This window comes from Nylanderia fulva, unplaced genomic scaffold (assembly GCF_048542155.1).
Source record: "Nylanderia fulva isolate GAGA-0341 unplaced genomic scaffold, ASM4854215v1 Scaffold336, whole genome shotgun sequence".
Lineage (NCBI taxonomy): Eukaryota > Metazoa > Arthropoda > Insecta > Hymenoptera > Formicidae > Nylanderia > Nylanderia fulva.
The window spans coordinates 80,526-108,317 of NW_028190407.1; the positions used below are offsets into that span (position 1 = coordinate 80,526).

The window sequence follows — 27,792 nt, forward strand, 5'->3', positions numbered from 1 at the left end:
TTTTTGGCGTCCACATAGTAAAAACACAATATTCTCGCCGCGTTATATTTAACTGGCCTTGAATTTGATAGAAAATATTTATGATTTTTATTATTTGTTCTGAATTTTTCTTATCAAAGATGTTCTTTAGTGGAGTCATCTTTATAGCTTCTTCAGCTGTTAAGTTCTTAGCTGAGTGCGGACATTTTATTTCTACCAGACCGTCTCATCTATAAGTCCATCTGGAGAAGCACCCAAGTATGGATGTTCAATATCAATGAATAATCCACAAGGTTTAATCTCTTTTTTTTAGTATTTCGACTAATTTTTTTCTCGCAATTGGTTTTTTTTTCGCGACCATATTTTATTGCCTCGGTTTCAATAGCAGAAGGATATAAAATATTTTTCACAGGCAATGCGCAAGACGTTTTCATTCTTTTACAACATACGGTTCCAAAATAGATGCCGTTAACATTTACGACTTCCTTTTCCCGGGTTTGCTTTTGGGGAAAAGGGTTTGGGGGTGTTGTCAGTGGGGGTGTATTTGGTGGAATATTAGGGGTGTGGGGAAAGGGGGGAAGGGAAAAGGGAGGTAGAGATTTGAGAACAAAGGGTTTTGGCGAATGAAAGGGGGAGTCGGGCCCCCAGGGGGGGAAAAGGGGGAATAGAGGGGTGAAAAAGAGAATGATGCGGGTTTTAAGTGAGTTGGCAGTTGGAAAGATAGATCAGGGCACGGGGGAGAGGAAGGTACTAGGAAGAGGAGTCAGGTTTGTAAAAGGAGAAAGAAAAGGGGGATAGGTGGGTTTGCGGGGAAGTCTAGGACAAGGAGCCAGTGGGGAAAATAAAAAAAAGTCATAGCAGAGGAAAAGTAACTGAGATAGGGTATGGGGAAAAAAAGTCGGGGCATAGGGGGTAAAGGAGATATAGATGGAAAGAAAAGAAATAGGGAGATAGAAAGATTAAAAAGAAGACGGGAAAATGGGGGGAAAAGGAGGGGGAACAGGGACGGCGGGAGGGGGTTTTTTGAAAAGGAAAAGGGAGGATTAGAGGAAGTAGGGTTGAAAAAGGAGAGAGAAGAAAAGGGGATTTGGGTGGGCGTCGGGGATAAGTAAAAGGGTAATAGGTTTTCGCGGAGTTGAAAGGAGGGAGGGGGGCCAGGGGGGATAAGGGAGAATTGAAGAATGGGGAGGGAGTGGAAGGGGGAGAAAATTTTCGGAGATGAGAGAGAAAAGGGAGAGAAATTAGAGAAGAGATCAGAGGGAGGGAAAGGGCAGGGGGAGTTTTAAGGGGGAGGAAGGGGGGGAAAAAAAATGGGGGGGGAAGGGAAAAAAAATAGGGAAGAAAGGGGGGAAAATTTTGGAAAATAAGGGGGAAAGGGAAAAAAAAATGGGAAAAATTAATAAAAAAGGGGGGGGAGAGAGGGGGGAGAAGGAAAGAATGGGAGGGGTAAAATTAAAGGGGAAGGAAAGGGGAGGAAAAAAAGGGAAAAAAAAGGAAAAAATGTTAATAAAAAGGGGAATTTTGGGGAAAAAGGGGGGGAAAGGGGGGGAGTTTTAAAAATAGGGGGGGGGGGGCGGGGAAAGTGGGAAAGGGGGGGAAAGGGGGGGAAAATATAGCTTTAGAAAAAGGGGGAGAGAGGGGTAAAAGGGAGAAAAGGGGAAAAAAGGGGGGGGAAAAGGGGGGGAAGGATTGAAGGGATCAAAATGGAAAAAAAAAGGTTGGGAAAGGAAGTTGGGAGGGGGAAAAAGGGGGGAAGGAGGGGGAGGGAAGGTTAGGGGAAAATTTTGGGTAAGGTAAATGGGGGAGATGGGGACATTTAAAGAAACTAAAGGAGGAAGGGGGGATAGGGAGGGAAAAAAAAGAAGGGGGGAAAAAAAAAGGGGGGTGGAACAAAACAGGGACAAAGGAGGGGGGGAAAAAATAAAAAATAAAAAAAAAAAAAGGGGAAAGGGGGGGGAAAACAAAAAGGGAAAAAGGAAAAAAAAAGGGGGAAGGGGGAAGGGGGCATTCGGGGAAATTTGGGGGTTAAAAAAACCACTTTTTTGGGACGGTTTGGGGGAATGGGACGTATTTTTTTCTGGAAAAGGGGATAAAAAAGGGGGGGAAAGGAAAAAGGGGAATGGGGATTTTAAAAGGGGGTAAAAAAGCGAGGGGGAAAAGGGGAAAAAGGGGAAGGGGGTTTGGGGGGGAAATTTTTTGGGGGGGGGAAAAAGGGTAGGAAAAAAGGAAATGTAAGGGGGAAAAGAGGAAAGGGGGGGTGGGAGGGGAAAGAGGGGAAGGGGGGGGGGGTGGATGTACAAAATGGGGGGGGAAAAGCTGGGGGGGAATTTAAATGGAGGGGGGGACAAAGTAAACGTAATAGGGGGGGGCTTTAAGAAGAACGGGAAAATTTAGGGGGGGAAATGGAGATGGGGGAGGGGGAGGGAAGGGGGGGGAGAAACAAGAATACAAAAAAAATGGGGGGGGGAAAAAAGGTTTAAAAAAGCTGGGGAAAAAGGGGTGGGCGATAATGAAGGGGAATACAGGGATGAAAGGGGGGGGACTATAGGGACCAAGGGAAAACGGGAATAATTCTTAAAAAGGAATGAGGAGGTAAAAGGGGGGAACGGAATTGAGTAGGGAAAGGGGGCTGGATCACTGCCGTTAAAGTTTTGGTTAAAGGGAAAGGGGGGGGAAAAGAAAAGGAAAAAAGGGGGAGAGGGCGGCGGAGGGGGAAGGGTTTTTGGGGGTGGGGTTTGGGGGGGGGGCGGGGGTTTGGGGGGGGGGGGGGTCCCCGGGTTTGTGGGGGAAAGGGGGGGGGAAAAAAAAAAGGGGTGGTTTTTGGGGTTGGGGGGGGGGGTGGTGGGTTGGGGGGGGGGTGGGGGGAAAAGGGTCCGGAAAAAAAAAAAAAATTTGGGTTTGTGAAAAAAGGAGGAGGGGAAAAAAAGGGGGTGGACGAAAAACAAGGGGAAACGGGACGGGGGGCGTTTGGAGGGGGGTTGGAGGGAAAGGGGGGAAAAAAAAAAGGGAATGGGGGGAGGGGGGTTAGAGGAGGAAAAAACGATATTTAGTCTATTTTTGGGGGGGAAAACGAGGTGATTGGGAGGAAAGGGGAAAGGGAGGGGGGTCAATAGAAAAGGGAGAAATTAGGAGGGGGGGTAGGAGGAAAAGGGGAAAAAGGCGGGGGGGGTGGCGGGATTCCCCGGGGGTGTGGAAATTTTGGGGGGAGGGAAAGGAAATGGGGATGGGTTGCAATAAGTTTAAGGGGGGGGGGGGGGATAGGGGTGGATGAGGGGTGGTGGTGCCAAAATTAAGGGGGGGGAAAGGTTTCGGGTACGGGGGGGAACTTACACCTCTTTAACAAAAAAATCGAGGTGTTTGGAGAGAGATTTTGGGGGAAGGGAAAGGAAAAAGGGGTGTTCCACCGAATCAAAGGGTTAGGAAAAGGGGGTGGGAAAAGTGGGCAAAATTTTGTATTAAATTTTTTAATAAATTTATATTATAAACAAAAATATTAAAAAAATACATTTTAGGACAGTTCCTTTATATGCCCAAAAACAGTTTTTGGGAAACCCCCCGAAACTGCCATTAGTACTAATTTTTTTTTTAGGACGTCCCAAAAGCAACAAAGGAAAGGAATAAAATGCATTATAAATAAAAGCTTAATATATTAATATACTTTGACATAGTCACATGAAAATATAATACTAAATAATATTTAAAAGAAAATCCACTCTGACTTGATAAGTTTATAAAAACTGAATACAATATGTGAAAATGAGAAAATAAACTTACTACTGCCACGTTTCTTTATTTTTGGGGAATAAGTTTCGTCAGAATCATTGTCATTATTTACTATAGTATGGTTTTGATGCACGATTTTCTTTTTTACAGATTTTTGTTGTTCATCTGTTACGCTAAGAAATTTCGGTAATTTCCTTTCTGTTCGTAATAAAGAAGGCTTACGTGAACTTATCATACATGTTTCGGCATCGTTTTCCGATTCTGCACTCGAAGTATCTTTGTTTGTTTCTTGCATCTCTTCCTCTTCTGTTAATAATAACACAATATTATGATAATTATTATATATGTAACCAATTCTTGAAACTAAGGGCTAATATATGCTACAACCGCGGACGTTGATGCATAAAAATTGAGTAAAGCAGAATGAACACAATAATGAAACGTATTCTCAATTTGAATCGATTTCAATGAATATATCATATTCATACTTTGATTTAATAGGTTCCAAACGTAACGTTTCATTGTTGCATTCATTATTACTACTTTTATTTCTACACAGACATCCATGATCGTGGCACACATTAGCCTTAATTTCATAAGTTTTGGTTTATACGGACTTTTGTCTGATTTTTTCTTCTAATTAAATAGATATATTAAGAATGCAGAAAAGTTTAAAAAAGGAATACAATAACAATAATTAATATATTTTATACAAAAATTAATATATAAAAAGTACTTGTGGCATATATATAATAAGATAAATAGTGTATATACCTGAATCACTATTATTAGATTGCTGTTGCTCATTTTCACCTAATGCTGCTTCAAGAAATTTCGTCATACGAACTATCTCTACAGCTGCTATTGACTGTCGATAATGGCGTTTATGAATTTTCTCGTGATGTCCCATAAAGTTCGCCAAATCATCCACTTCATTGTCAGATAAATTTAACGTAATGCATGTTGTAGCAATATGTTTACGTAATTCAGTACCTCTTAAAGAATGTGGTATTTGTGCATCACATTTTTTAGAAAAATATCGCATAAGGATACACGCTCTTAAATATTTGAAATGACGTTTGGTACTACTAGGTATGCCAAACACATACGGATTTTTCTCAGGAACATTTGCATCCCTTCGCTGGTTCAAAATTAGTTCAACACATTGAACTAATACCATGTCTAATCTAAAATCACAGGCACTGTACGTCCCAATTTTCCACGAATTAAGAATCTTACGTATTTATCAGCAACCTATATACAAAAGTTATATATGGATTATTATTTTGCATCATATACCATATGGTGTGTAATTTAATTATAATATTTGTACACAAATAATATTTATACATAATATTTATAAATAAATTTATCATATTTAATACTTTGTGTAACATCATCTTTCCTCAAAACTGGGAATAAAAATTTTCTTACTGTCTCAATTGCACATTCATGAATTCTGCCCATCAAAGCACGTCCTAAAACTTGTACATTTCTGCCTTTCGATTTTCCTACACATTCTTTAAAATGATGCCTGATATTATTTTTAGTGAACCATCCTTTACACTTTGCGCAACTTATAAAATCTTGTACTGTTTTGCAACTATTTTTGGCAGGCCTTCGACAAACAATTAATTCTCCCGTATTTAAAAAGGATCCGTATTATGTATGAAATTCCTTTTTTTTTCTAATAGACTCTATAATTTGTTTTCTTTCTAAATTACCTGCAATGAGAATATTAAGTAATGTATATATAATGTAAATAATGTATATATAATGTAAATAATGTATATATAATGTAAATATATTAATAAAAATTATAACATATTAATATATTATATTTAACAAATAATCAATATTTATAAAAAAATATACTATATACTTAAATAATTATACAGAATTGAAAAATATGATCACCTTTTGGTAATAATACAAATTTCTTTACTTCAGGTTCCAATTTATGCACGTTTTCTAAATGACGTGCAATTTTACTCTGAAACTTTTTGCAATAGTAGCAAAAATTTTTTTTTTGATGTCCCTTAGGTTGAAAAAATGGAACATATAAATTGTCTTCTCTACAACCAAATGTATTGATAGAAGAAAGATCTATCAATGATTCTGAAGAATTTTTATCATTAGTTGCAGATACTTTATTGCGGAAGCTTTCATGTTCCGTAATTTCTTTGTCAATTGTAATTTCCAATGCTGAAGGTACATATTCCAAAATACTTGATGAGTTTGCAGAAGCAATATTGTCATTAATATCATCACGGGAAATCATATTATTATCACTATCATTACTTAATGTGTTTGCACAAGCAATGTTGTCATTAATATTTTCATCATCACAGGAAATCATATTATTATCACTATTATTATAATTTATAGAAGCTTTGGCGTTAGTGAGATCATTTAACATAATAGAATTATTATCATCATTAAAAAAATATATCATGACATCTTTGAGAACAATACCCGTTTCAGACACATTGAAATTATCATTATCACAGGAAAATGTAAGATTATTATTATGAGAATTATTATTGTTCATAAAATTAATATCAATATCAGTATTTACATAACAGTTATCATCATCACAAGAAAGTATCACATTATCAAAATCAGTATCATTTGCAGAATTGTTAGCAGTAATAGTACTATCTACTACATTATGATTTCTGTCATTACAGGAAAATGTAATGTTAAGTTTAGTAGCATTTACTCTATTCTGTTCATTATTAGACTTACTAGAAATTATCATAGCATTATCACAACCAACAATTTTGTTAGAATTATTAGTGATGCAACCTTCATCATTTATTGCATTGTGATCATGTTCATTAGAACATGATATATCAATATTAGGATCATTATCATTCGCAGAATTATTGATATCACTATGTTCTGTTTTGCAACCATTATTGTTCTCATAAGAAAGTATCACATTATCAAAATCAGTATCATTTGCAGAATTGTTAGCATTAATAGTACTATCTACTACATTATGATTTCTGTCATTACAGGAAAATGTAATGTTAAGTTTAGTAGCTTTTACTCTATTCTGCTCATTATTAGACTCACTAGGAATTATCATAGCATTATCACAACCAACATTTTTCTTAGAATTATTAGTTACACAATTTTCATCATTTATTGCAGTGTGATCATGTTCATTAGAAAATGTCCCGTTGTTATCAAAATCAGTACTATTCGCAGAATTATTGTCATTAATATTTTCTACAATGCTATTATTTCCATTATTATCGGCATTATTATTTGTAAAATTATCAGTATTACCAATAATTTTCGTTTTAAATCCGTTATTAGAATCAACGTGTTTTATAAGATAATTGATGTTACTTTGATCATTTGCATTGTGGCCTTGTTCATTATAAAGAAATGATACTACATTATTGTCAAAATCAATAGCATTACTTAAATTGTTAGTATTAGTATTCTTTTTAGTATAATTCATATTGATAATGCAAGCATCTTGTGGTATTTCTGTAGTTTCTACAAAAAAAGTATAATTACTGTAAAAAATAGAAATGCAATATATTGCATGTAGTTTTAGAATTATAATTGTTTGAAACGCATAATAGAAAACTACTTGTGTAATAAAATATTATATTTTTAAATGGAATATTCTAGAATATTCGCTTCCGATCGCAAGTCAACAGGCATATCGTTTTTTATATGTTTTTTTCTGGAAAACATATCGCGACACAAATTATCCTGTCGTATAAAAACACGCTCGAAATATAAACAATTAACGGTGTCGCAACCGTTCCGCCGAATAATTATATTTTCTTGAGCATGCGCGGCTTCTCACGGGCGCCTCGTTTCGCCAATAATCATCGTGATTGCCAGCTCGCGCATGCTTTCTAACAGCCGTTGTTCTGTCAAATTTGACAGCGGCCAATTACGCGTAATACGCTCAGGTCACCTCGCGCAACTTTAAAAAGACGCAAAATTATTGGCGCGTCACACGAAGGTGGGCTCCGCTCCGGAAATTATAAATGAGGAGCTCTCACCCCGCTTGCCAGCTTTATCGCTTTTCCGTCGTGAAAACATATCGCAAACCGCTTATCGGATAAACCGCAAAATTCGTTGACGACCGCCGCTATTCCGCACTTTGATTTTGATTCCGATTTCACTGTAAAGATAATTAAGGTTTTGTAATAAGTTGTTATAGTATTTTGTCAATACGTGTGTGATATTATTAAAGTCTTTGTTTTACAAAAAAAGTGACTCAGCCTTTGTGCAGCGCGATCCTTTGTTCACGCAGCGCGTTTGCGAACATATTTCTGGTCCTTCGAGCCGGATCCGTCGCACCGGCAACCGCAAGTTCGCGAGCGTGACTTCTCGTGTGAGTGAAGGTGTGAACGTCTGGGTGTGCAGCCGTCATGGATGTGTCCACGCTGGTCGATTGTCAGCTGTGAGATTCAAATCCGAATCTCACGCTCCGTAGAGTACCTGAAGAAGCTGGGCAGCGCCAACATCACCACCAGTGCTATCGCCACACGCACCAGAATCCTGGATCAGCTGTGGGCAAAGTTCGAGACGCAGCACGACCTTATCCGAGCGGCCCTGAAAGACAAATTCAGTGAGAGCGAGTATTTCCAATCAGATTTCCACGCAGATACAGAAAATCTGTATGTAAGTCAGCGAAGCATACTTGATGGCTACGCCGAACACTTTCGTGCACCGAACGTAGCTCCTTCTGCCGACGTCACGCCACGGTCGTCACTGCCGCGCATCAAGGTACCGCCATTCTCTGGTGCTTACGCTGATTGGCCGTCGTTTCGGGATCTCTTTCTCTCCGTCGTGAGTGGCAACGCGATCTCCAACATCGAGCGCTTCCATCACCTCCGCTCATGTCTGACGGGACCGGCTGAAAGGTTAATAAAGTCGTTACCCGTCACTAGCGACAATTATGAGCGTGCTTGGGCGATACTGGACAAGCACTACAACAATAAAAAAGAATTGATCCGCTCCAACTTTGCCACGTTCATCGCCGTGCCAAAGATGAAGGGAGATACCGCAGAGGAGTTGAGACGCATCCACAACGCCGTTACTGCCACCGTCAACGGTCAGGAGAGCATCGGGCGTCCAATAAACTCCCACGGGATGGACCTCTTCAACTTCCTGGTGACGGAGCTTTTTGATGCACGCACACGTCTGGAGTGGGAGTCGTCCATTTCAGACTCATCAGAGCCAGCACAGAACGAGGCACTCATTGACTTTATCAGTCGGCGGATCCTGACGCTCAATGCCGCACGACCAAAGGGCGTCAGCAAACCGTCCGGAGATGCTCCACGGATCGCCAAGGCACACGTCACGAAACACCAAGGATCTGAACCGCCGCACTGTGCACTGTGTCGCGAGAACCACACCTTGATGGCCTGCCGAGACTTCAAGGCCAAGACAGTCAACGAGCGTAAGGCGTTCATAGAGACAAGCAAGCGCTGCTACAATTGCTTAGGCAACCACTTTCTATCTCGCTGCCAGTCGAAGAAGAACTGCCTCACATGCGACGCACGACATCACACGATGTTGCACGGAGCACCGACGTCTTCACTGTCAGCTGAGGCCACCACACGCGCCACCACACTGACCACGACTCTGCAACATCAGGATCACAAGGCCGTTCTTCTGGCAACAGCTCGAGTGAACATCGCCGATCGGTACGGGTCCCCACACGCCGTACGCGCTCTGATCGACCAATGCTCTGAGGTGTCGATCATTTCAGAGACCTTGGCACAACGCCTTCGCCTTCCTCGAGTTTCGACGGATCTTTCGATCTTCGGCATCGGAGGGACCCGCTCAGGATCCGCTCGAGGCAAAGTAACACTGCACGTAACGTCAGACGTGACCAACGCCGAGCTCAGCGTGGTAGCCTTTGTGCTGCCTCGCATATCACTGCAGCAAGGATCAGTCTCACGAGGAGAACGCAGCTGGCCTCATCTCAAGGGACTCCAACTGGCCGATCCTCGTTTTTTGGACGACGACCCAGCTGAGTTACTCTTAGGAGCCGAGGTCTATTCCTTGATCCTCGAGGAGGGCCTCCGCAAAGGAGATTCAAGGATGCCGATCGCCCAGCAAACAAGCCTGGGGTGGATCCTCTCTGGCGGATACGACGCCGCATCAGTCAACGGACATCGCCGCACATTCCGATGCACCGCCGATCATGATCTCGCCGACCTCGTTCGCCGCTTTTGGGAGCAGGAGAGCGAGCCAATATCTCAGGCTCCACTCACTCCTGACGAAACCAAGTGCGAGGAGCTTTACGTGCGCACCGTCACACGCACGCCCACCGGAAGATACATGGTGAGACTGCCTCTTGCATCACCGCCGACGACTCTTCAAGACACTCGCCGCCCTGCGGAGCACCTCCTGAAAGCCATGGAGTCCAAGGGCAGCCGAGACCCTCGATTTGGCGACCTCTATCGCAGCTTCATGCAGGAATACGAGGACCTGCAACATATGAAGAGGGTAAATATCGCAACAACAGCTGAGAAGATCAGATGCTACTTACCGCATCACGGGGTCCTGAAGGAGGCGAGCACGACGACGAAGCTCCGAGTCGTGTTCAACGGCTCTCAACGGACACGAACTGGGAACTCGCTGAATTCGCATCTGCTGACTGGGGCGAATTTGCTGCCCGCTCTCACCGACGTGCTGCTGCGATGGCGTTGGCACCGATATGTCTTCGTCACAGACATCGAGAAGATGTATCGCCAAATTCTCGTACATCCTGAGGACTGCAGCCTTCAAACGATACTGTGGCGTCAACACCAAACGAACGAGATCCAGGAGTACGAGCTGCTGACGGTGACCTACGGCATGGCGTGTGCACCGTTCCTGGCCATCCGGACGCTGCGACAACTCTGTGCGGACGAAGGGGCGCAGTTTCCTCAAGGGGCCACAGCACTTCGGCGAGATTGCTATGTCGACGACGTAGTCACCGGAGCGGACGACCTCGGCGATGCCGTCAACCTCCAGACAGAGCTGCGCAATCTCTGCATGGCGGGCGGATTTCCGCTGAGGAAGTGGGCTTCAAACAATCCGGACGTCCTCAGCGGAGTCCCACAGGAGCACCGGCTGCAGCAAGGACCACATTCCTGGGACGACGAGAGCCATTCGACCTTGGGTCTGCGATGGCATCCTCAAGAAGACCGGTTTGCCTTCGCCATACATCCTCGTGTAGTCAGCGAGTTTACGAAGCGACGCGTCCTAGCAGAGACTGCACGGCTGTTTGACCCGATGGGCTGGCTCGCACCTGTCGTGATTCGGGCGAAGATCCTGATCCAGACCACCTGGCTTCAGCAACTCGACTGGGACACTCCACTACCTGCCAAGGACGTCAAACGTTGGCAACAGCTGCTGAACCAGCTACCCCTGCTCAGCAACATACGGGTGAATCGCTGGCTCAGCACCGACAGCGATTACTCCACGTTGCAGATCCACGGCTTCGCAGATGCATCAGAGCGAGGATATGCTGCCGCCGTTTACATCCGCAACTCTGGAACGAAAACAAACCACCATCAATTTAATCATGGGGAAATCCAAAGTCGCGCCCGTCAAGCCAGTTTCGTTGCCTCGCCTTGAACTGTGCGCTGCTGTGCTACTCACCACGTTGACGTTGCATATCCGAAACACCCTCGGCTTGACATCAACTCCAGTGCACCTGTGGTCCGATTCCAAGGTCACTCTCCATTGGATCCAGGGACACGCCGCTCGCTGGAAAACGTTCGTCGCCAACCGGGTGGCTCACATCCAGACTGAGCTCCCGGACGCTCAGTGGAGACACGTGGCCGGGAAGGACAATCCTGCAGATTGCGCATCACGAGGAATTAATCCGGAAGAGCTAGTCAATCACACGCTATGGTGGACGGGACCTACCTGGTTGGCACTGGACGAGACAGCATGGCCCAGCTCAGAGGTCCACATCGCAGAGGATGACCTTCCTGAACAGCGCACCACCAGCCTGATGACCAAGGGCTCCGTCGTCGTCGAACCGGACATCCTTCTTCGGTTCTCTGCGCTTCATCGGCTGCTACGCGTTACGGCCTGGTGTCGTCGATGGCTCAACGTGGCGAGCCGAGAGGTCACACTTGGTCGTCCGCTGCATCCTGACGAGCTGGACGCCGCCCTACTTCAGTGGCTTCGAATTGTGCAGGCACTCCACTTCCCGGACGAGATAGCCGCTGCCACTGCGAGACGTCCCGGTCCACCACGCAGTTCACTGATCAAACTCAGTCCATTCCTCGACGACCAAGGTGTACTGCGCGTAGGAGGGCGCCTCAAACACGCTCTGCTGCCTTACGACGAGAAGCACCCGGTGATCGTTCCGCCGGCCTCCTGGATGACGCGACTGCTCATCGAGTCCTGCCATCGTCGGTCTCTACACGGCGGCGTCCAGATGACTCTCGGCTTGCTTCGTCATCGATTCTGGGTGCCACGAGGAAGGACCGTCATTAAGCAGCAACTTCATCGGTGCGTCACTTGCACTCGCTGGCGAGCGGCCACTCCACAGCCTCCAATGGGCAACCTTCCGCGTGACCGAGTGACGCCGACTCGGCCATTCCTGAGCACTGGCCTGGACTACGCGGGACCCATCTTCATCCGGACCAGCAAGGGGCGCGGACACCGCTCACAGAGAGGATACATAGCTGTCTTCGTATGCTTTTGGTCTAAGGCTATCCACCTCGAAGTCGTCTCGGACTACAGTTCCGAGGCCTTCATCGCCGCCTTACGTCGCTTCGTTTCCCGCAGAGGCCTGTGTACGGACGTGTACAGCGACTGCGGCACGACGTTCGTCGGCGCCGATCGCACCCTGCGCGAGCTCTTCAAGGCGTCATCTTCCGAGGGCCATCACATCGCTCGCGCCGCCAACAATCAAGGGATCCGCTGGCACTTTAATCCGCCAGCGGCCCCTCACTTCGGTGGTCTGTGGGAGGCTGCCGTAAAATCCACAAAGTTCCACCTCCGTCGAGTAATCGGCGAAACCACCCTCACATATGAGGAGCTTAGCACACTCCTCACGCAAATCGAGGCGTGTCTTAATTCTCGTCCGTTGCAGGCTTTATCAGACGATCCGGACGACACTTCGGCGCTCACACCAGGCCACTTCCTCATCGGGGCGCCACTATTAGCCGTACCTGAGCCATCGTCGACTGGTCAACCAGCATCCACACTGTCACGCTGGCGTCATCTCCAATTGATGCGAGACCATTTTTGGCAGCGTTGGTCAGCGGAGTACGTGCACGGCCTCAACCCCCGCACCAAATGGGTCAAGTCCGAGGCCGCACCTCACGTGGGGGACCTCTGTCTCATTCGTTCGGAGCTCACCCCTCCGACCCGATGGCCTCTCGCACGGATCACGAGACTGCATCCCGGGGACGACGGTATCGTCCGCGTGGTTTCGGTCCGCACCGCCACATCCGAATTCGTGCGCCCGCTCGTTAAATTAGTCATGCTTCCGGGCGCGGATCGTATTCCTGGCATGACTAACGCGGACACATCGTCCGCCGGCACATAATTCATCTCGCGACACTTTTCACCTCACGCACTGTATCACTCATCACATCTCATTTTTTACCTCATTTTTATCTCATTACCGCACTTACATTTCATCCATCACCGCGCTGATAATTGTTCCATCATCTCACTGCACTACACAACTCACCAAACACGCGGTTTCATTGCCTCAGCTGATCACCACATGTTCATTGTATCAGTTGATCGATTCAATTACACGCGATCATCACGTGAACCTCGCCGCGCCGGCGCGCCTGCCCCACCATCGATCACTATCGACTTGCGATTCCGCGACCGAAATACCACAATATGTTGTCACTGTGCGACAAGGCGGGCGGGAATGTTTGAAACGCATAATAGAAAACTACTTGTGTAATAAAATATTATATTTTTAAATGGAATATTCTAGAATATTCGCTTCCGATCGCAAGTCAACAGGCATATCGTTTTTTATATGTTTTTTTCTGGAAAACATATCGCGACACAAATTATCCTGTCGTATAAAAACACGCTCGAAATATAAACAATTAACGGTGTCGCAACCGTTCCGCCGAATAATTATATTTTCTTGAGCATGCGCGGCTTCTCACGGGCGCCTCGTTTCGCCAATAATCATCGTGATTGCCAGCTCGCGCATGCTTTCTAACAGCCGTTGTTCTGTCAAATTTGACAGCGGCCAATTACGCGTAATACGCTCAGGTCACCTCGCGCAACTTTAAAAAGACGCAAAATTATTGGCGCGTCACACGAAGGTGGGCTCCGCTCCGGAAATTATAAATGAGGAGCTCTCACCCCGCTTGCCAGCTTTATCGCTTTTCCGTCGTGAAAACATATCGCAAACCGCTTATCGGATAAACCGCAAAATTCGTTGACGACCGCCGCTATTCCGCACTTTGATTTTGATTCCGATTTCACTGTAAAGATAATTAAGGTTTTGTAATAAGTTGTTATAGTATTTTGTCAATACGTGTGTGATATTATTAAAGTCTTTGTTTTACAAAAAAAGTGACTCAGCCTTTGTGCAGCGCGATCCTTTGTTCACGCAGCGCGTTTGCGAACAATAATACTATAATACTTACTATTATTATTATTGACAATTAATTTTATGTTTTCCAGAGCAATACGTGGATTATTTGTATTTAAACTTTTAGCAATTGCAAGAATATCATTTTTATTTTCTGTAACAATAAATATAGTAATTTCAATTATTTATATATAAATAACCACAGAAATTAACGCGTTGATGCAAGAATTTAACTGAAAAGAAAATTAAAAAGCAGTGCTGAGTAAAAACTTTAGATTTTTACGACTTAAGTTAATATTAACCTGTTAAAAATCGAATAAAAAGGTTACGTGCTGTTGTGCTCAATATTAACAATATTATTGCAATGTAAACATTTTATATTATTTTAAATAAATATAGAATGGTGATACTTACTATTCTGTGCAATTGTACGTATAATACATGTTTTTTTACGATTCCTAACTTGACATTTTACGCGTCTTCTCTTGTGTTTTATATTTACATGATATTTATGATAATTACAAAAAAATAATATATATTGTGACATTTTTCACTTAATGTGATGCAATCGCGTACAAACGAAACGAAACAATTTTCATTAAATGTAAACCGAAATCTTATATATATTACGCAATATCTTATGCAATATTGCTAATAAATATGGAAGGTGCCGGTCCCGCCAAATTATAAGTTTGTTCGCATAGCAGGCTCTCCCCCAACATACTTCTCGCTCCAATGCGATCCTATTGGATTATTTGGATATAAAGATGCTTTTATATGATAGCATCAAACGTGTCGGCGTAAAAACTCATTGCGCAAATGTTAAATAAAATAGATTTCAGCTTCTTGCTGCTAATAATAAGATGAATCATACGAGATCATACGATGAATAAGTCGAGATCAAATGAATATTAGCACATATTAGTACTGAAAATTAATATAATATTAATTATAATCATTATATTTATTATATTTATTAATATTATTAGCCACAAGAAGTTATTTTTTATCTTATGTGACATCTGCGCAAACGTAGATGCTTGACGCTTGATGCTAGCATGTAAAGGCACCTTTATGGCTCCTGCACACCAGCGCGATGACGCGACACGCGATATGCGACGAATCGCGAGAATAGGATTTTCTACCTATTCATATAAACGCGATGCGCGATTACGAAACCTAACATCATTTATTGCATATTTACCATTTATTGCAATTTTATAATTTAATGACAATATCACTCTCGGATCGATGACTGAGAGAGAGAGAGAGAGAGAGAGAGAGAGATTGCGGTGGAACGAGTTAAACAGTATTTAGATCATGTGCCGACTGAAAATACAATGGGCACTAATCAACCATACGCGTGACCTAGTCAAAGTGTTGTGGAATTAAAAAAGTTGTTTTGATGTACAGGTAATATTTTCAAATTTTTTGATAAAGATAATGCACGATTGTAACATTTGGTAAAAGAAATTTTTGTAATTATATTCGCAGGAACCATTTAGTGCCATCGTTGAAAGAGATAACATTCGTTACTCGACCAGCGGAAAAAATAGACGTCGTTGGTCGCACCGGTGCTGGAAAAAGTTCGTTACTAGCTTCGTTGTTTAGACTGACAGAGATCAGTTCTGGGAGTATATTAATCGACAACGTGAATATTCAAACGTTACAACTGAACACATTAAGGTATTCATAAACTTGCAAAAAATAATCATTGTATGTTAACAGTTGTAAAGAAAAGAAAAACATTCCAGATCCCGTTTAGCAATTATACCTCAGAATCCGTTTCTTTTCTCGGGTACTAATCGAGAGAATGTGGATCCGTTGGATCAGTATACCTATATGCACATATATACAAAACCTTCGAGAAATGTAAAGTGCATTCTTTAGTTCATCGAATGGATGGTTTGGATGCAGTCTTGGATGAAGGTGGTAGTAATCTCAGCACTGGGCAGAGACAATTGTTCTGCTTAGTCAGAGCAGTGCTACACAATGCGAAGGTACTTCTTATCTGTAATATTCAAGAAAGCAATTGTTCCTGTATTAATGACTTGATATTTATTTATCTCTGTGAAATTACTCTTTTTTCTTACTTTCTCATTTGCTTTGCTTTTGAATAAAAAATTCTTAAGTACCTCAAATTGAAAAATTATCTTCGTAAATCCAATGTTTAATTATGGGTTCTATGTAATCCCTCATGGATTCTAACAATTATTATTAAGAAACTAGAACTAAGAGTGTAAACATTTTCTGCAATTCTTCTGAAGATAAATATTTCAAAATTAATTTAAATAATTTTTTTTAATTTGCATTTTTTTACATAATGGGAAATGTCGTTAAGTTATAATCTTTTAGGTATTCAAATTTTAAAAAATTTTTGTAATAATTATGTGATAAATATAAAACACAAGACGATACACATTAATTGTTCAGTTAATAGGAATTTTAAGAAAAACATGTATTATATGTATAATTGTACAGAATAGTATCATTATTATATATTTATTTAAAGTAATATAAAATGTTTTCATTGCAATAATATTGTACGTATTAAGTGCATACAACAGCACATAACATATTAATTTGATTTTTGGGAGGTTAATATTAATATAAATTGTAAAAATTCTAAAGTTTTTACACAGCGCTTTTTAATTTTCTTGTCAGTTAAATTCTTGCATCAATGCGTTAATTTCTGATTACTTATATTTAAATAATTAAAATTACTTTATTTTTATAGAAAGTAAAGACGATTTTTTGGATATTGTTAATAGTTTAAATACTTTAAATAGAAATAATCCACGCATTGTTCTGAGAGACATGATCACAAAGCTTAATATATTAATATACTTTGACATAGTCACAATTATAATACTAAATATAATACTAAATATAATACTAAAATATAATACTAAATATAATACTAAAATATAATACTAAATATAATACTAAATAATATTAAAGAGAAAATTTACTCTGATTTGATAAATTTATAAAAACTGAATAGAATATGTGAAAATGAAAAAATAAACTTACTACTGCGATGTTTCTTTATCTTTGGGGAATAAGTTTCGTCAGAATCATTGTCATTATTCACTATTGTATGGTTTTGATGCATGATTTTCTTTTTTACAGATTTTTGTTGTCCATCTGTTATGGTAGGAAATTTAGGTAATTTCCTTTCTGTTCGTAATAAAGAAAGCTTACGTGAACTTATCATACATGTTTCGGCATCGTTTTCCGATTCTGCACTCGAAGTATCTTTGTTTGTACCTTAATTATTATATATGTATATATACGTGTAAACCAATTCTTGAAACTAAGGGCTAATATATGCTACAACCGCGGATGTCGATGCATAAAAATTGAGTAAAGCAGAATGAACACAATAATGAAACGTATTCTCAATTTGAATCCATTTCAATGAATATATCATATTCATACTTTGATTTAATAGGTTCCAAACGTAACGTTTCATTGTTGCATTAGCCTTAATATCATAAGTTTTGGTTAATAAGGACTTTTGTCTGATTTTTTCTTCTAATTAAATAGATATATTAAAAATGCAGAAAAGTTGAAAAAAGGCATACAATAATTAATATATTTTATACAAAAATTAATATATAAAAAGAACTTGTGGCATATATATAATAAGATAAATAGTGTATATACCTGAATCACTATTATTAGATTGCTGTTGCTCATTTTCATCTAATGCTGCTTCAAGAAATTTTGTCATACGAACTATCTCTATAGTTGCTATTGACTGCCGATAATGGCGTTTATGAATTTTCTCGTGATGTCCCATAATCTAATAATAGTGATTCAGGTATATACACTATTTATCTTATTATATATATGCCACAAGTTCTTTTTATATATTAATTTTTGTATAAAATATATTAATTATTGTATGCCTTTTTTCAACTTTTGTGCATTTTTAATATATCTATTTAATTAGAAGAAAAAAGTCCTTATAAACCAAAACTTATGAAATTAAGGCTAATGCAACAATGAAACGTTACGTTTGGAAATTATTAAATCAAAGTATGAATATGATATAACCATAAAGTTCGCCAAATCATCCACTTCATTGTCAGATAAATTTAACGTAATGCATGTGGTAGCAATATGTTTACGTAATTCAGTACCTCTTAAAGAATGTAGTATTTGTGCATTCACATTTTTTAGAAAAATATCGCATAAGGGTACACGCTCTTAAATATTTGAAATGGCGTTTGGTACTACTAGGTATGCCAAACAGATACGGATTTTTTTCAAAAACATTTGCATCTTTCGCTAGTTCAATATAAGTTCAATACATTGAACTAATTCCATGTCTAAAATCACAGGCACTGTACGTCCCAATTTCCTACGAATTAAGAATCTTACGTATTTATCAGCAACTATACAAAAGTTATATGTGGGTAATTATTTTGCATGTATATACCATATATATAATTTAATTACACGCACAAATAAAATTTATAAATAAATAATAGTAATAATAATTTTTAGCTGCTGTAATTTTGTGCCTAATGATTTATATAAATTTAAATGGGTCTTTTTCGTTATACCTTCGCGAGTATTAAAATCTTCAATAGTAACCCGTTCTATTTTTCCTGCTCTTCTATTAAAAACTTGCATTGATATAACTGTTGCAAGTTCTAGCCATGTTTCGTATTTAAATTTCTTCTGAAGTTTTGCATACAATAATTTTCTTTCGTTATTTAGATATGAGTGTAATTTTTTTATGTCTTCCATAGATGGAAAGACTTTTAGCTTACTTTTAGCTTAACTTTTCTAATAATTTTTAGCAATTGCCAGACAATCATTTTTATTTTCTGTAACAATAAATATAGTAATTTCAATTATTTGGATATAAATAATCAGAAATTAACGCGCTGATGTAAGAATTTAACTGAAAAGAAAATTAAAAAGCAGTGCTGAGTAAAAACTTCAGATTTTTACGACTCAAGTTAATATTAACCTGTTAAAAATCAAATAAAAAGGTTACGTGCTGTTGTGCTCAATATTAACAATATTATTGCAATGAAAACATTTTTTGCAACTATTTTTGGCAGGCCTTCGACAAACAATTAATTCTCCCGTATTTAAGGAAGGATCCGTATTGTGTATGAAATTCCCTTTCTTTCTAATAGACTCTATAATTTGTTTTCTTTCTAAATTACCTGCAATGAGAATATTAAATAATGTATATATATAATGTAAATATATTAATAAAAATTATAACATATTAATATTATATTTAAAAAATAATCAATATTTATAAAAAAATATACTATAAACTTAAATAATTATACAGAATTGAAAAATATGATCACCTTTTGGTAATAATACAAATTTCTTTACTTCAGGTTCCAATTTATGCACGTTTTCTAAATGACGTGCAATTTTACTCTAAAACTTTTTGCAATAGTAGCAAAAATTTTTTTTTGATGTCCCTTAGGTTGAGAAAATGGAACATATAAATTGTCTTCTCTACAACCAAATGTATTGATAGAAGAAAGATCTATCAGTGATTCTGAAGAATTTTTATTATTAGTTGGAGATACGTTATTGCGGAAGCTTTCATGTTCCGTAGTTTTTTTGTCAATTGTAATTTCCGATGCTGAAGGTAGATATTCTAAAGTACTTGATGTGTTTGCAGAAGCAATATTGACATTAATATCATCACAGGAAATCATATTATTATCACTATCATTACTTAATGTGTTTGCACAAGCAATATTGTCATTAATATTTTCATCATCACAGGAAATCATATTATTATCATTATCATTATAATTTATAGAAGCTTTGGCGTTAGTGAGATCATTTAAGATACTAGAACTATTATCATCGTTAAAAGAAAATATCATGACATCTTTGAGAACAATACCCGTTTCAGACACATTGAAATTGTCATTATCACAGGAAAATGTCAGATTATTATTATGAGAATTATTACTGTTTATAAAATTAATATCAATATCAGTATTTACATGACAGTTATTGTCATTATCACAAGAAAGTATCACATTATTATCAAACTCACAGTTATTCTTAGAATTATTAGCATTAATGTTATTATTATTGCACAAAAGTGATATATCAATATTAGAATCATTATCATTCGTAGAATTATTGATACTGATATTACTATCTACCGTTTTACAACCATTACTATTATCATAAGAAGATATCACATTATCAAAATCAGTATCATTTGCAGAATTGTTAGCATTAATAGTACTATCTACTACATTATGATTTCTGTCATTACAGGAAAATGTAATGTTAAGTTTAGTAGCCTTTACTCTATTCTGCTCATTATTAGACTCACTAGGAATTATCATAGCATTATCACAACCAACATTTTTCTTAGCATTATTAGTGACACAACCTTCATCATTTATTGCAGTGTGATCATGTTCAATAGAAAATGTAACGTTCTTATCAAAATCAGTACTATTCGCAGAATTATTGTCATTAATGATATTATCTACAATGCTATCATTTCCATTATTATCGGCATTATTATTTGTATAATTATCAGTATTACCAATAATTATCGTTTTAAATCCGTTATTAGAATCAACGTGTTTTATAAGATAATTGACGTTACTTTGATCATTTGCATTGTGGCCTTGTCCATTATCAAGAAAAGATACTACATTATTGTCAAAATCAATAGCATTACTTAAATTGTTAGTATTAGTATTCTTTTTAGTATAATTCATATTGATAATGCAGGCATTTTGTGGTATTTCTGTAGTTTCTACAAAAAAAGTATAATTACTGTAAAAAATAGAATAGCAATATATTGCATGTAGTTTTAAAATTATAATACTGTAATACTTACTATTGTTATTATTGACAATTAATTTTATGTTTTCCAGAGCAATACGTGGATTATTTGTATTTAAACTTTTAGCAATTGCAAGAAGATCATTTTTATTTTCTGTAACAATAAATATAGTAATTTTAATTATTTATATATAAATAACCACAGTATTTAACGCGTTGATGCAAGAATTTAACTGAAAAGAAAATTAAAAAGCAGTGCTAAGTAAAAACTTTAGATTTTTACGACTTAAGTTAATATTAATCTGTTAAAAATCGAATAAAAAGGTTACGTGCTGTTGTGCTCAATATTAACAATATTATTGCTATGATAACATTTTATATTATTTTAAATAAATATAGAATGGTGATACTTACTATTCTGTGCAATTGTACGCATAATACATGTTTTTTTACGATTCCTAACTGGACATTTTACGCGTCTTTTCTTGTGTTTTATATTTACATGATATTTATGATAATTACAAAAAAATAATATATATCGTGACATTTTTCACTTAATGTGATGCAATCGCGTACAAACGAAACGAAACGATTTTCATTAAATGTAAACCGAAATCTTATATATATTACGCAATATCTTATGCAATATTGCTAATAAATATGGAAGGTGCCGGTCCCGCCAGATTATAAGTTTGTTCGCATAGCATACTTTCTCCAACTGAAAAGTAAATGAAAAAGCGGTGCTGTATAAAAAATTTGAATTTTTACGACTTATATTAATATTAACCTGTTAAAAATCAAACAAAAAATATGTATATAATGTATATATAATATAAATAATGTATATATAATAAATAATGTATATATAATGTAAATATTGTATATATAATGTAAATAATGTATATATAATGTAAATAGCGTATATATATTGTAAATATTGTAAATAATGTATTCTATTGTTCTGTTTATAGATATACCATAATCTTATTGTACTAATTTTAAAGTTTTCTGTAGCATTTTGCTTTTCTATATCATTAGCTTTTATGCATTCAGTTATTAACAAATTACCAATTTGTTTTAAATATGTCCCAATATTTGACGCAACTGATGGTGCACCATATTTTTTATTAATATCATCAAAATGAGCTACTTTATTTACTGCTTTCAGACAATCATCATATATGGAAGGATTATATATATCAGAAAACTCTGTTATGTTAGAGTTATATTCTTTCACTGCGATAAGAAACCTTCCTTATAATCGAAGTTTAGCACGTATCATATCTTGTTGGTGTTGATGATTGTACTTGATACATAATTTGTTCGCAAATGTTATTATTAATTTATCATATTTAATACTTTGTGTAACATCATCTTCCCTCAAAACTGGGAATAAAACTTTTCTTACTGTCTCACTTGCACATTCATGAATTCTGCCCATCACAGCACGTCCTAAAACTTGTACATTTCTGCCTTTGGATTCTCCTACACATTCTTTAAAATGATGCCTGATATTATTTTTAGTGAACCATCCTTTACACTTTGCGCAACTTATAAAATCTTGTACTGTTTTGCAACTATTTTTGGCAGGCCTTCGACAAACAATTAATTCTCCCGTATTTAAGGAAGGATCCGTATTGTGTATGAAATTCCCTTTCTTTCTAATAGACTCTATAATTTGTTTTCTTTCTAAATTACCTGCAATGAGAATATTAAATAATGTATATATAATGTAAATAATGTATATATAATGTAAATAATGTATATGTAATGTAAATAATGTATATATAATGTAAATATATTAATAAAAATTATAACACATTAATATTATATTAAAAAAATATTTATATTAAATATTTATATTACGTATTTATCAGCAACCTATATACAAAAGTTATATATGGATTATTATTTTGCATCATATACCATATTGTGTGTAATTTAATTATAATATTTGTAAACAAATAATATTTATACATAATATTTATAAATAAATTTATCATATTTAATACTTTGTGTAACATCATCTTTCCTCAAAACTGGGAATAAAAATTTTCTTACTGTCTCAATTGCACATTCATGAATTCTGCCCATCAAAGCACGTCCTAAAACTTGTACATTTCTGCCTTTCGATTTTCCTACACATTCTTTAAAATGATGCCTGATATTATTTTTAGTGAACCATCCTTTACACTTTGCGCAACTTATAAAATCTTGTACTGTTTTGCAACTATTTTTGGCAGGCCTTCGACAAACAATTAATTCTCCCGTATTTAAGAAAGGATCCGTATTATGTATGAAATTCCTTTTTTTCTAATAGACTCTATAATTTGTTTTCTTTCTAAATTACCTGCAATGAGAATATTAAGTAATGTATATATAATGTAAATAATGTATATATAATGTAAATAATGTATATATAATGTAAATATATTAATAAAAATTATAACATATTAATATATTATATTTAACAAATAATCAATATTTATAAAAAAATATACTATAAACTTAAATAATTATACAGAATTGAAAAATATGATCACCTTTTGGTAATAATACAAATTTCTTTACTTCAGGTTCCAATTTATGCACGTTTTCTAAATGACGTGCAATTTTACTCTGAAACTTTTTGCAATAGTAGCAAAAATTTTTTTTTTGATGTCCCTTAGGTTGAGAAAATGGAACATATAAATTGTCTTCTCTACAACCAAATGTATTGATAGAAGAAAGATCTATCAGTGATTCTGAAGAATTTTTATCATTAGTTGCAGAAACATTATTGCGGAAGCTTTCATGTTCCGTAATTTCTTTTTCAATTGTAATTTCCGATGCTGAAGGTAGATATTCCGAAGTACTTGATGTGTTTGCAGAAGCAATATTGTCATTAATATCATCACGGGAAATCATATTATTATAACTATCATTACTTAATGTGTTTGCACAAGCAATGTTGTCGTTAATATTTTCATCATCACAGGAAATCATATTGTTATCACTATTATTATAATTTATAGAAGCTTTGGCGTTAGTGAGATCATTTAAGATACTAGAATTATAATCATCGTTAAAAGGAAATATCATGACATCTTTGAGAACAATACCCGTTTCAGACACATTGAAATTGTCATTATCACTGGAAAATGTCAGATTATTATTATGATAATTATTACTGTTCATAAAATTAATATCAATATCAGTATTTACATGACAGTTATTGTCATCATCACAAGAAAATATCACATTATTATCAAACTCACAGTTATTCTTAGAATTATTAGCATTAATGTTATTATTATTGCACAAAAGTGATATATCAATATTAGAATCATTATCATTCGTAGAATTATTGATACTGATATTACTATCTACCGTTTTACAACCATTACTATTATCACAAAAAGATATCACATTATTAAAATCAATATCATTTGCAGAATTGTTAGCATTAATAGTACTATCTACTACATTATGATTTCTATCATTACAGGAAAATGTAATGTTAAGTTTAGTAGCCTTTACTCTATTCTGCTCATTATTAGACTCATTAGAAATTATCATAGCATTATCACAACCAACAATTTTGTTAGAATTATTAGTGACGCAACCTTCATCATTTATTGCATTGTGATCATGTTCATTAGAACATGATGTATCAATATTAGGATTATTATCATTTGTAGAATTATTGATATCACTATGTACTGTTTTGCAACCATTATTGTTCTCATAAGAAAGTATCACATTATCAAAATCAGTATCATTTGCTGAACTGTTAGCATTAATAGTGCTATCTACTACATTATGATTTCTGTCATTACAGGAAAATGTAATGTTAAGTTTAGTAGCCTTTACTCTATTCTGCTCATTATTAGACTCACTAGAAATTATCATAGCATTATCACAACCAACAATTTTGTTAGAATTATTAGTGATGCAACCTTCATCATTTATTGCATTGTGATCATGTTCATTAGAACATGATGTATCAATATTAGGATCATTATCATTCGTAGAATTATTGATATCACTATGTACTGTTTTGCAACCATTATTGTTCTCATAAGAAAGTATCACATTATCAAAATCAGTATCATTTGCAGAACTGTTAGCATTAATAGTGCTATCTACTACATTATGATTTCTGTCATTACAGGAAAATGTAATGTTAAGTTTAGTAGCCTTTACTCTATTCTGCTCATTATTAGACTCACTAGAAATTATCATAGCATTATCACAACCAACAATTTTGTTAGAATTATTAGTTACACAATTTTCATCATTTATTGCAGTGTGATCATGTTCATTAGAAAATGTCCCGTTGTTATCAAAATCAGTACTATTCGCAGAATTATTGTCATTAATATTATCTACAATGCTATCATTTCCATTATTATCGGCATTATTATTTGTAAAATTATCAGTATTACCAATAATTTTCGTTTTAAATCCGTTATTAGAATCAACGTGTTTTATAAGATAATTGATGTTACTTTGATCATTTGCATTGTGGCCTTGTCCATTATAAAGAAATGATACTACATTATTGTCAAAATCAATAGCATTATATAAATTGTTAGTATTAGTATTCTTTTTAGTATAATTCATATTGATAATGCAAGCATCTTGTGGTATTTCTGTAGTTTCTACAAAAAAAGTATAATTACTGTAAAAAATAGAAATGCAATATATTGCATGTAGTTTTAGAATTAAAATACTGTAATACTTACTATTATTATTATTGACAATTAATTTTATGTTTTCCAGAGCAATACGTGGATTATTTGTATTTAAACTTTTAGCAATTGCAAGAAGATCATTTTTATTTTCTGTAACAATAAATATAGTAATTTCAATTATTTATATATAAATAACCAGAAATTAACGCGTTGATGCAAGAATTTAACTGAAAAGAAAATTAAAAAGCAGTGCTAAGTAAAAACTTTAGATTTTTACGACTTAAGTTAATATTAACCTGTTAAAAATCGAATAAAAAGGTTACGTGCTGTTGTGCTCAATATTAACAATATTATTGCAATGAAAACATTTTATATTATTTTAAATAAATATAGAATGGTGATACTTACTATTCTGTGCAATTGTACGTATAATACATGTTTTTTTACGATTCCTAACTGGACATTTTACGCGTCTTCTCTTGTGTTTTATATTTACATGATATTTATGATAATTACAAAAAAATAATATATATCGTGACATTTTTCACTTAATGTGATGCAATCGCGTACAAACGAAACGAAAAGATTTTCATTAAATGTAAACCGAAATCTTATATATATTACGCAATTTCTTATGCAATATTGCTAATAAATATGGAAGGTGCCGGTCCCGCCAAATTATAAGTTTGTTCGCATAGCAGGCTCCCCCCCAACATACTTCTCGCTCCAATGCGATCCTATTGGATTATTTGGATATAAAGATGCTTTTATATGATAGCATCAAACGGGTCGGCGCAAAAACTCATTGCGCAAATGTTAAATAAAATAGATTTCAGCTTCTTGCTGCTAATAATAAGATGAATCATACGAGATCATACAATGAATAAGTCGAGATCAAATGAATATTAGCACATATTAGTACTGAAAATTAATATAATATTAATTATAATCATTATATTTATTATATTTATTAATATTATTAGCCACAAGAAGCTATTTTCTTTCTTATGTGACATCTGCGCAAACGTAGATGCTTGACGCTTGATGCTAGCATTTAAAGGCACCTTTATGGCTCCTGCACACCAGCGCGATGACGCGACACGCGATGCGCGATATCCAATGAGCGTACAGCTTTTTCGCACGTTATATCCGTCGCACTATAGAGTGCGACATCGCAAAAAAGTTGACCAAGTTTGAAGATTTGTAGCGCGCGACGAGCGATTTACTGCGATCCTATCTATAGATGCGATGTCGTTATAAACAAAGAGGATCTCTTTGGTCATAAATAAACGTGCAACGACATTGATCCGAGAGTGATATTGTCATTAAATTATAGAATTGCAATAAATGGTAAATATGCAATAAATGATGTTAGGTTTCGTAATCGCGCATCGCGTTTATATGAATAGGTAGAAAATCCTATTCTCGCGATTCGTCGCATATCGCGTGTCGCGTCATCGCGCTGGTGTTACTGAGACAGAGAGAGAGATTACGGTGGAACGAGTTAAACAGTATTTAGATCATGTGCCGACTGAAAATACAATTGGACACTAATCAACCTTACGCGTGGCCTAGTCAAAGTGTTGTGGAATTTAAAGAAGTTGTTTTGATGTACAGGTAATATTTTCAAATTTTTTGATAAAGATAATGCACGATTGTAACATTTGGTAAAAGAAATTTTTGTAATTATATTCGCAGGAACCATTTAGTGCCATCGTTGATAGAGATAACATTCGTTACTCGACCAGCGGAAAAAATAGGCGTCGTTGGTCGCACCGGTGCTGGAAAAAGTTTGTTCCTATCTTCGTTGTTTAGACTGACAGAGATCAGTTCTGGGAGTATATTAATCGACAACGTGAATATTCAAACGTTACAACTGAACACATTAAGGTATTCATAAACTTGCAAAAAATAATCATTGTATGTTAACAGTTGTAAAGAAAAGAAAAACATTCCAGATCCCATTTAGCAATTATACCTCAGAATCCGTTTCTTATCTTGGGTACTAATCGAGAGAATGTGGATCCGTTGGATCAGTAT

At 36.6% G+C, this 27,792-nt stretch overlaps 7 protein-coding genes and 1 long non-coding RNA gene across 8 annotated transcripts; 4 read left to right on the forward strand and 4 right to left on the reverse strand.

The window, feature by feature from the left end:
• Positions 1 to 3,652: 3,652 nt before the first annotated feature.
• On the reverse strand, positions 3,653 to 4,882 carry LOC114938147 (uncharacterized). Its single transcript, XM_085485043.1, has 2 exons — positions 4,477 to 4,882; positions 3,653 to 4,008 (listed from the first exon to the last, which is right to left on the reverse strand). The coding sequence occupies exons 1-2, from the start codon at positions 4,880 to 4,882 to the stop codon at positions 3,677 to 3,679; spliced, it is 738 nt and encodes a 245-aa protein (XP_085341169.1). The 3' UTR covers positions 3,653 to 3,676.
• Positions 4,883 to 4,895: 13 nt separating this feature from the next.
• On the reverse strand, positions 4,896 to 7,270 carry LOC146722289 (uncharacterized). Its single transcript, XM_085485040.1, has 3 exons — positions 5,620 to 7,270; positions 5,137 to 5,426; positions 4,896 to 4,956 (listed from the first exon to the last, which is right to left on the reverse strand). The coding sequence occupies exons 1-2, from the start codon at positions 7,175 to 7,177 to the stop codon at positions 5,365 to 5,367; spliced, it is 1,620 nt and encodes a 539-aa protein (XP_085341166.1). The 5' UTR covers positions 7,178 to 7,270; the 3' UTR covers positions 4,896 to 4,956; positions 5,137 to 5,364.
• Positions 7,271 to 8,112: 842 nt separating this feature from the next.
• On the forward strand, positions 8,113 to 11,313 carry LOC146722290 (uncharacterized). The gene has a single exon (XM_085485044.1). The coding sequence runs from the start codon at positions 8,113 to 8,115 to the stop codon at positions 11,311 to 11,313; it is 3,201 nt and encodes a 1,066-aa protein (XP_085341170.1).
• Positions 11,314 to 11,695: 382 nt separating this feature from the next.
• On the forward strand, positions 11,696 to 13,246 carry LOC146722291 (uncharacterized). Its single transcript, XM_085485045.1, has one exon. The coding sequence runs from the start codon at positions 11,696 to 11,698 to the stop codon at positions 13,244 to 13,246; it is 1,551 nt and encodes a 516-aa protein (XP_085341171.1).
• Positions 13,247 to 15,518: 2,272 nt separating this feature from the next.
• On the forward strand, positions 15,519 to 16,341 carry LOC114938156 (ABC transporter C family member 9-like). The gene is made up of 3 exons (XM_029311937.2): positions 15,519 to 15,682; positions 15,764 to 15,955; positions 16,024 to 16,341. The coding sequence occupies exons 1-3, from the start codon at positions 15,675 to 15,677 to the stop codon at positions 16,157 to 16,159; spliced, it is 336 nt and encodes a 111-aa protein (XP_029167770.1). The 5' UTR covers positions 15,519 to 15,674; the 3' UTR covers positions 16,160 to 16,341.
• A 2,141-nt stretch (positions 16,342 to 18,482) lies between these two features.
• On the forward strand, positions 18,483 to 22,488 carry LOC146722292 (uncharacterized). Its single transcript, XR_014925236.1, has 2 exons — positions 18,483 to 19,481; positions 19,645 to 22,488. It is a non-coding gene; the product is annotated as an uncharacterized LOC146722292 (long non-coding RNA).
• LOC146722293 (uncharacterized) lies at positions 19,354 to 21,823 on the reverse strand. The gene is made up of 4 exons (XM_085485038.1): positions 21,491 to 21,823; positions 21,132 to 21,230; positions 19,612 to 21,047; positions 19,354 to 19,458 (listed from the first exon to the last, which is right to left on the reverse strand). The coding sequence occupies exons 1-3, from the start codon at positions 21,621 to 21,623 to the stop codon at positions 19,666 to 19,668; spliced, it is 1,614 nt and encodes a 537-aa protein (XP_085341164.1). The 5' UTR covers positions 21,624 to 21,823; the 3' UTR covers positions 19,354 to 19,458; positions 19,612 to 19,665.
• Positions 22,489 to 22,656: 168 nt separating the features above from the next.
• LOC146722294 (uncharacterized) lies at positions 22,657 to 26,328 on the reverse strand. The gene is made up of 6 exons (XM_085485039.1): positions 26,161 to 26,328; positions 25,804 to 25,902; positions 24,818 to 25,719; positions 23,620 to 24,589; positions 23,138 to 23,426; positions 22,657 to 22,774 (listed from the first exon to the last, which is right to left on the reverse strand). Exons 1-5 carry the CDS (start codon positions 26,291 to 26,293, stop codon positions 23,350 to 23,352), a joined length of 2,181 nt encoding a protein of 726 aa, XP_085341165.1. The 5' UTR covers positions 26,294 to 26,328; the 3' UTR covers positions 22,657 to 22,774; positions 23,138 to 23,349.
• Between the last annotated feature and the right edge of the window lie 1,464 nt (positions 26,329 to 27,792).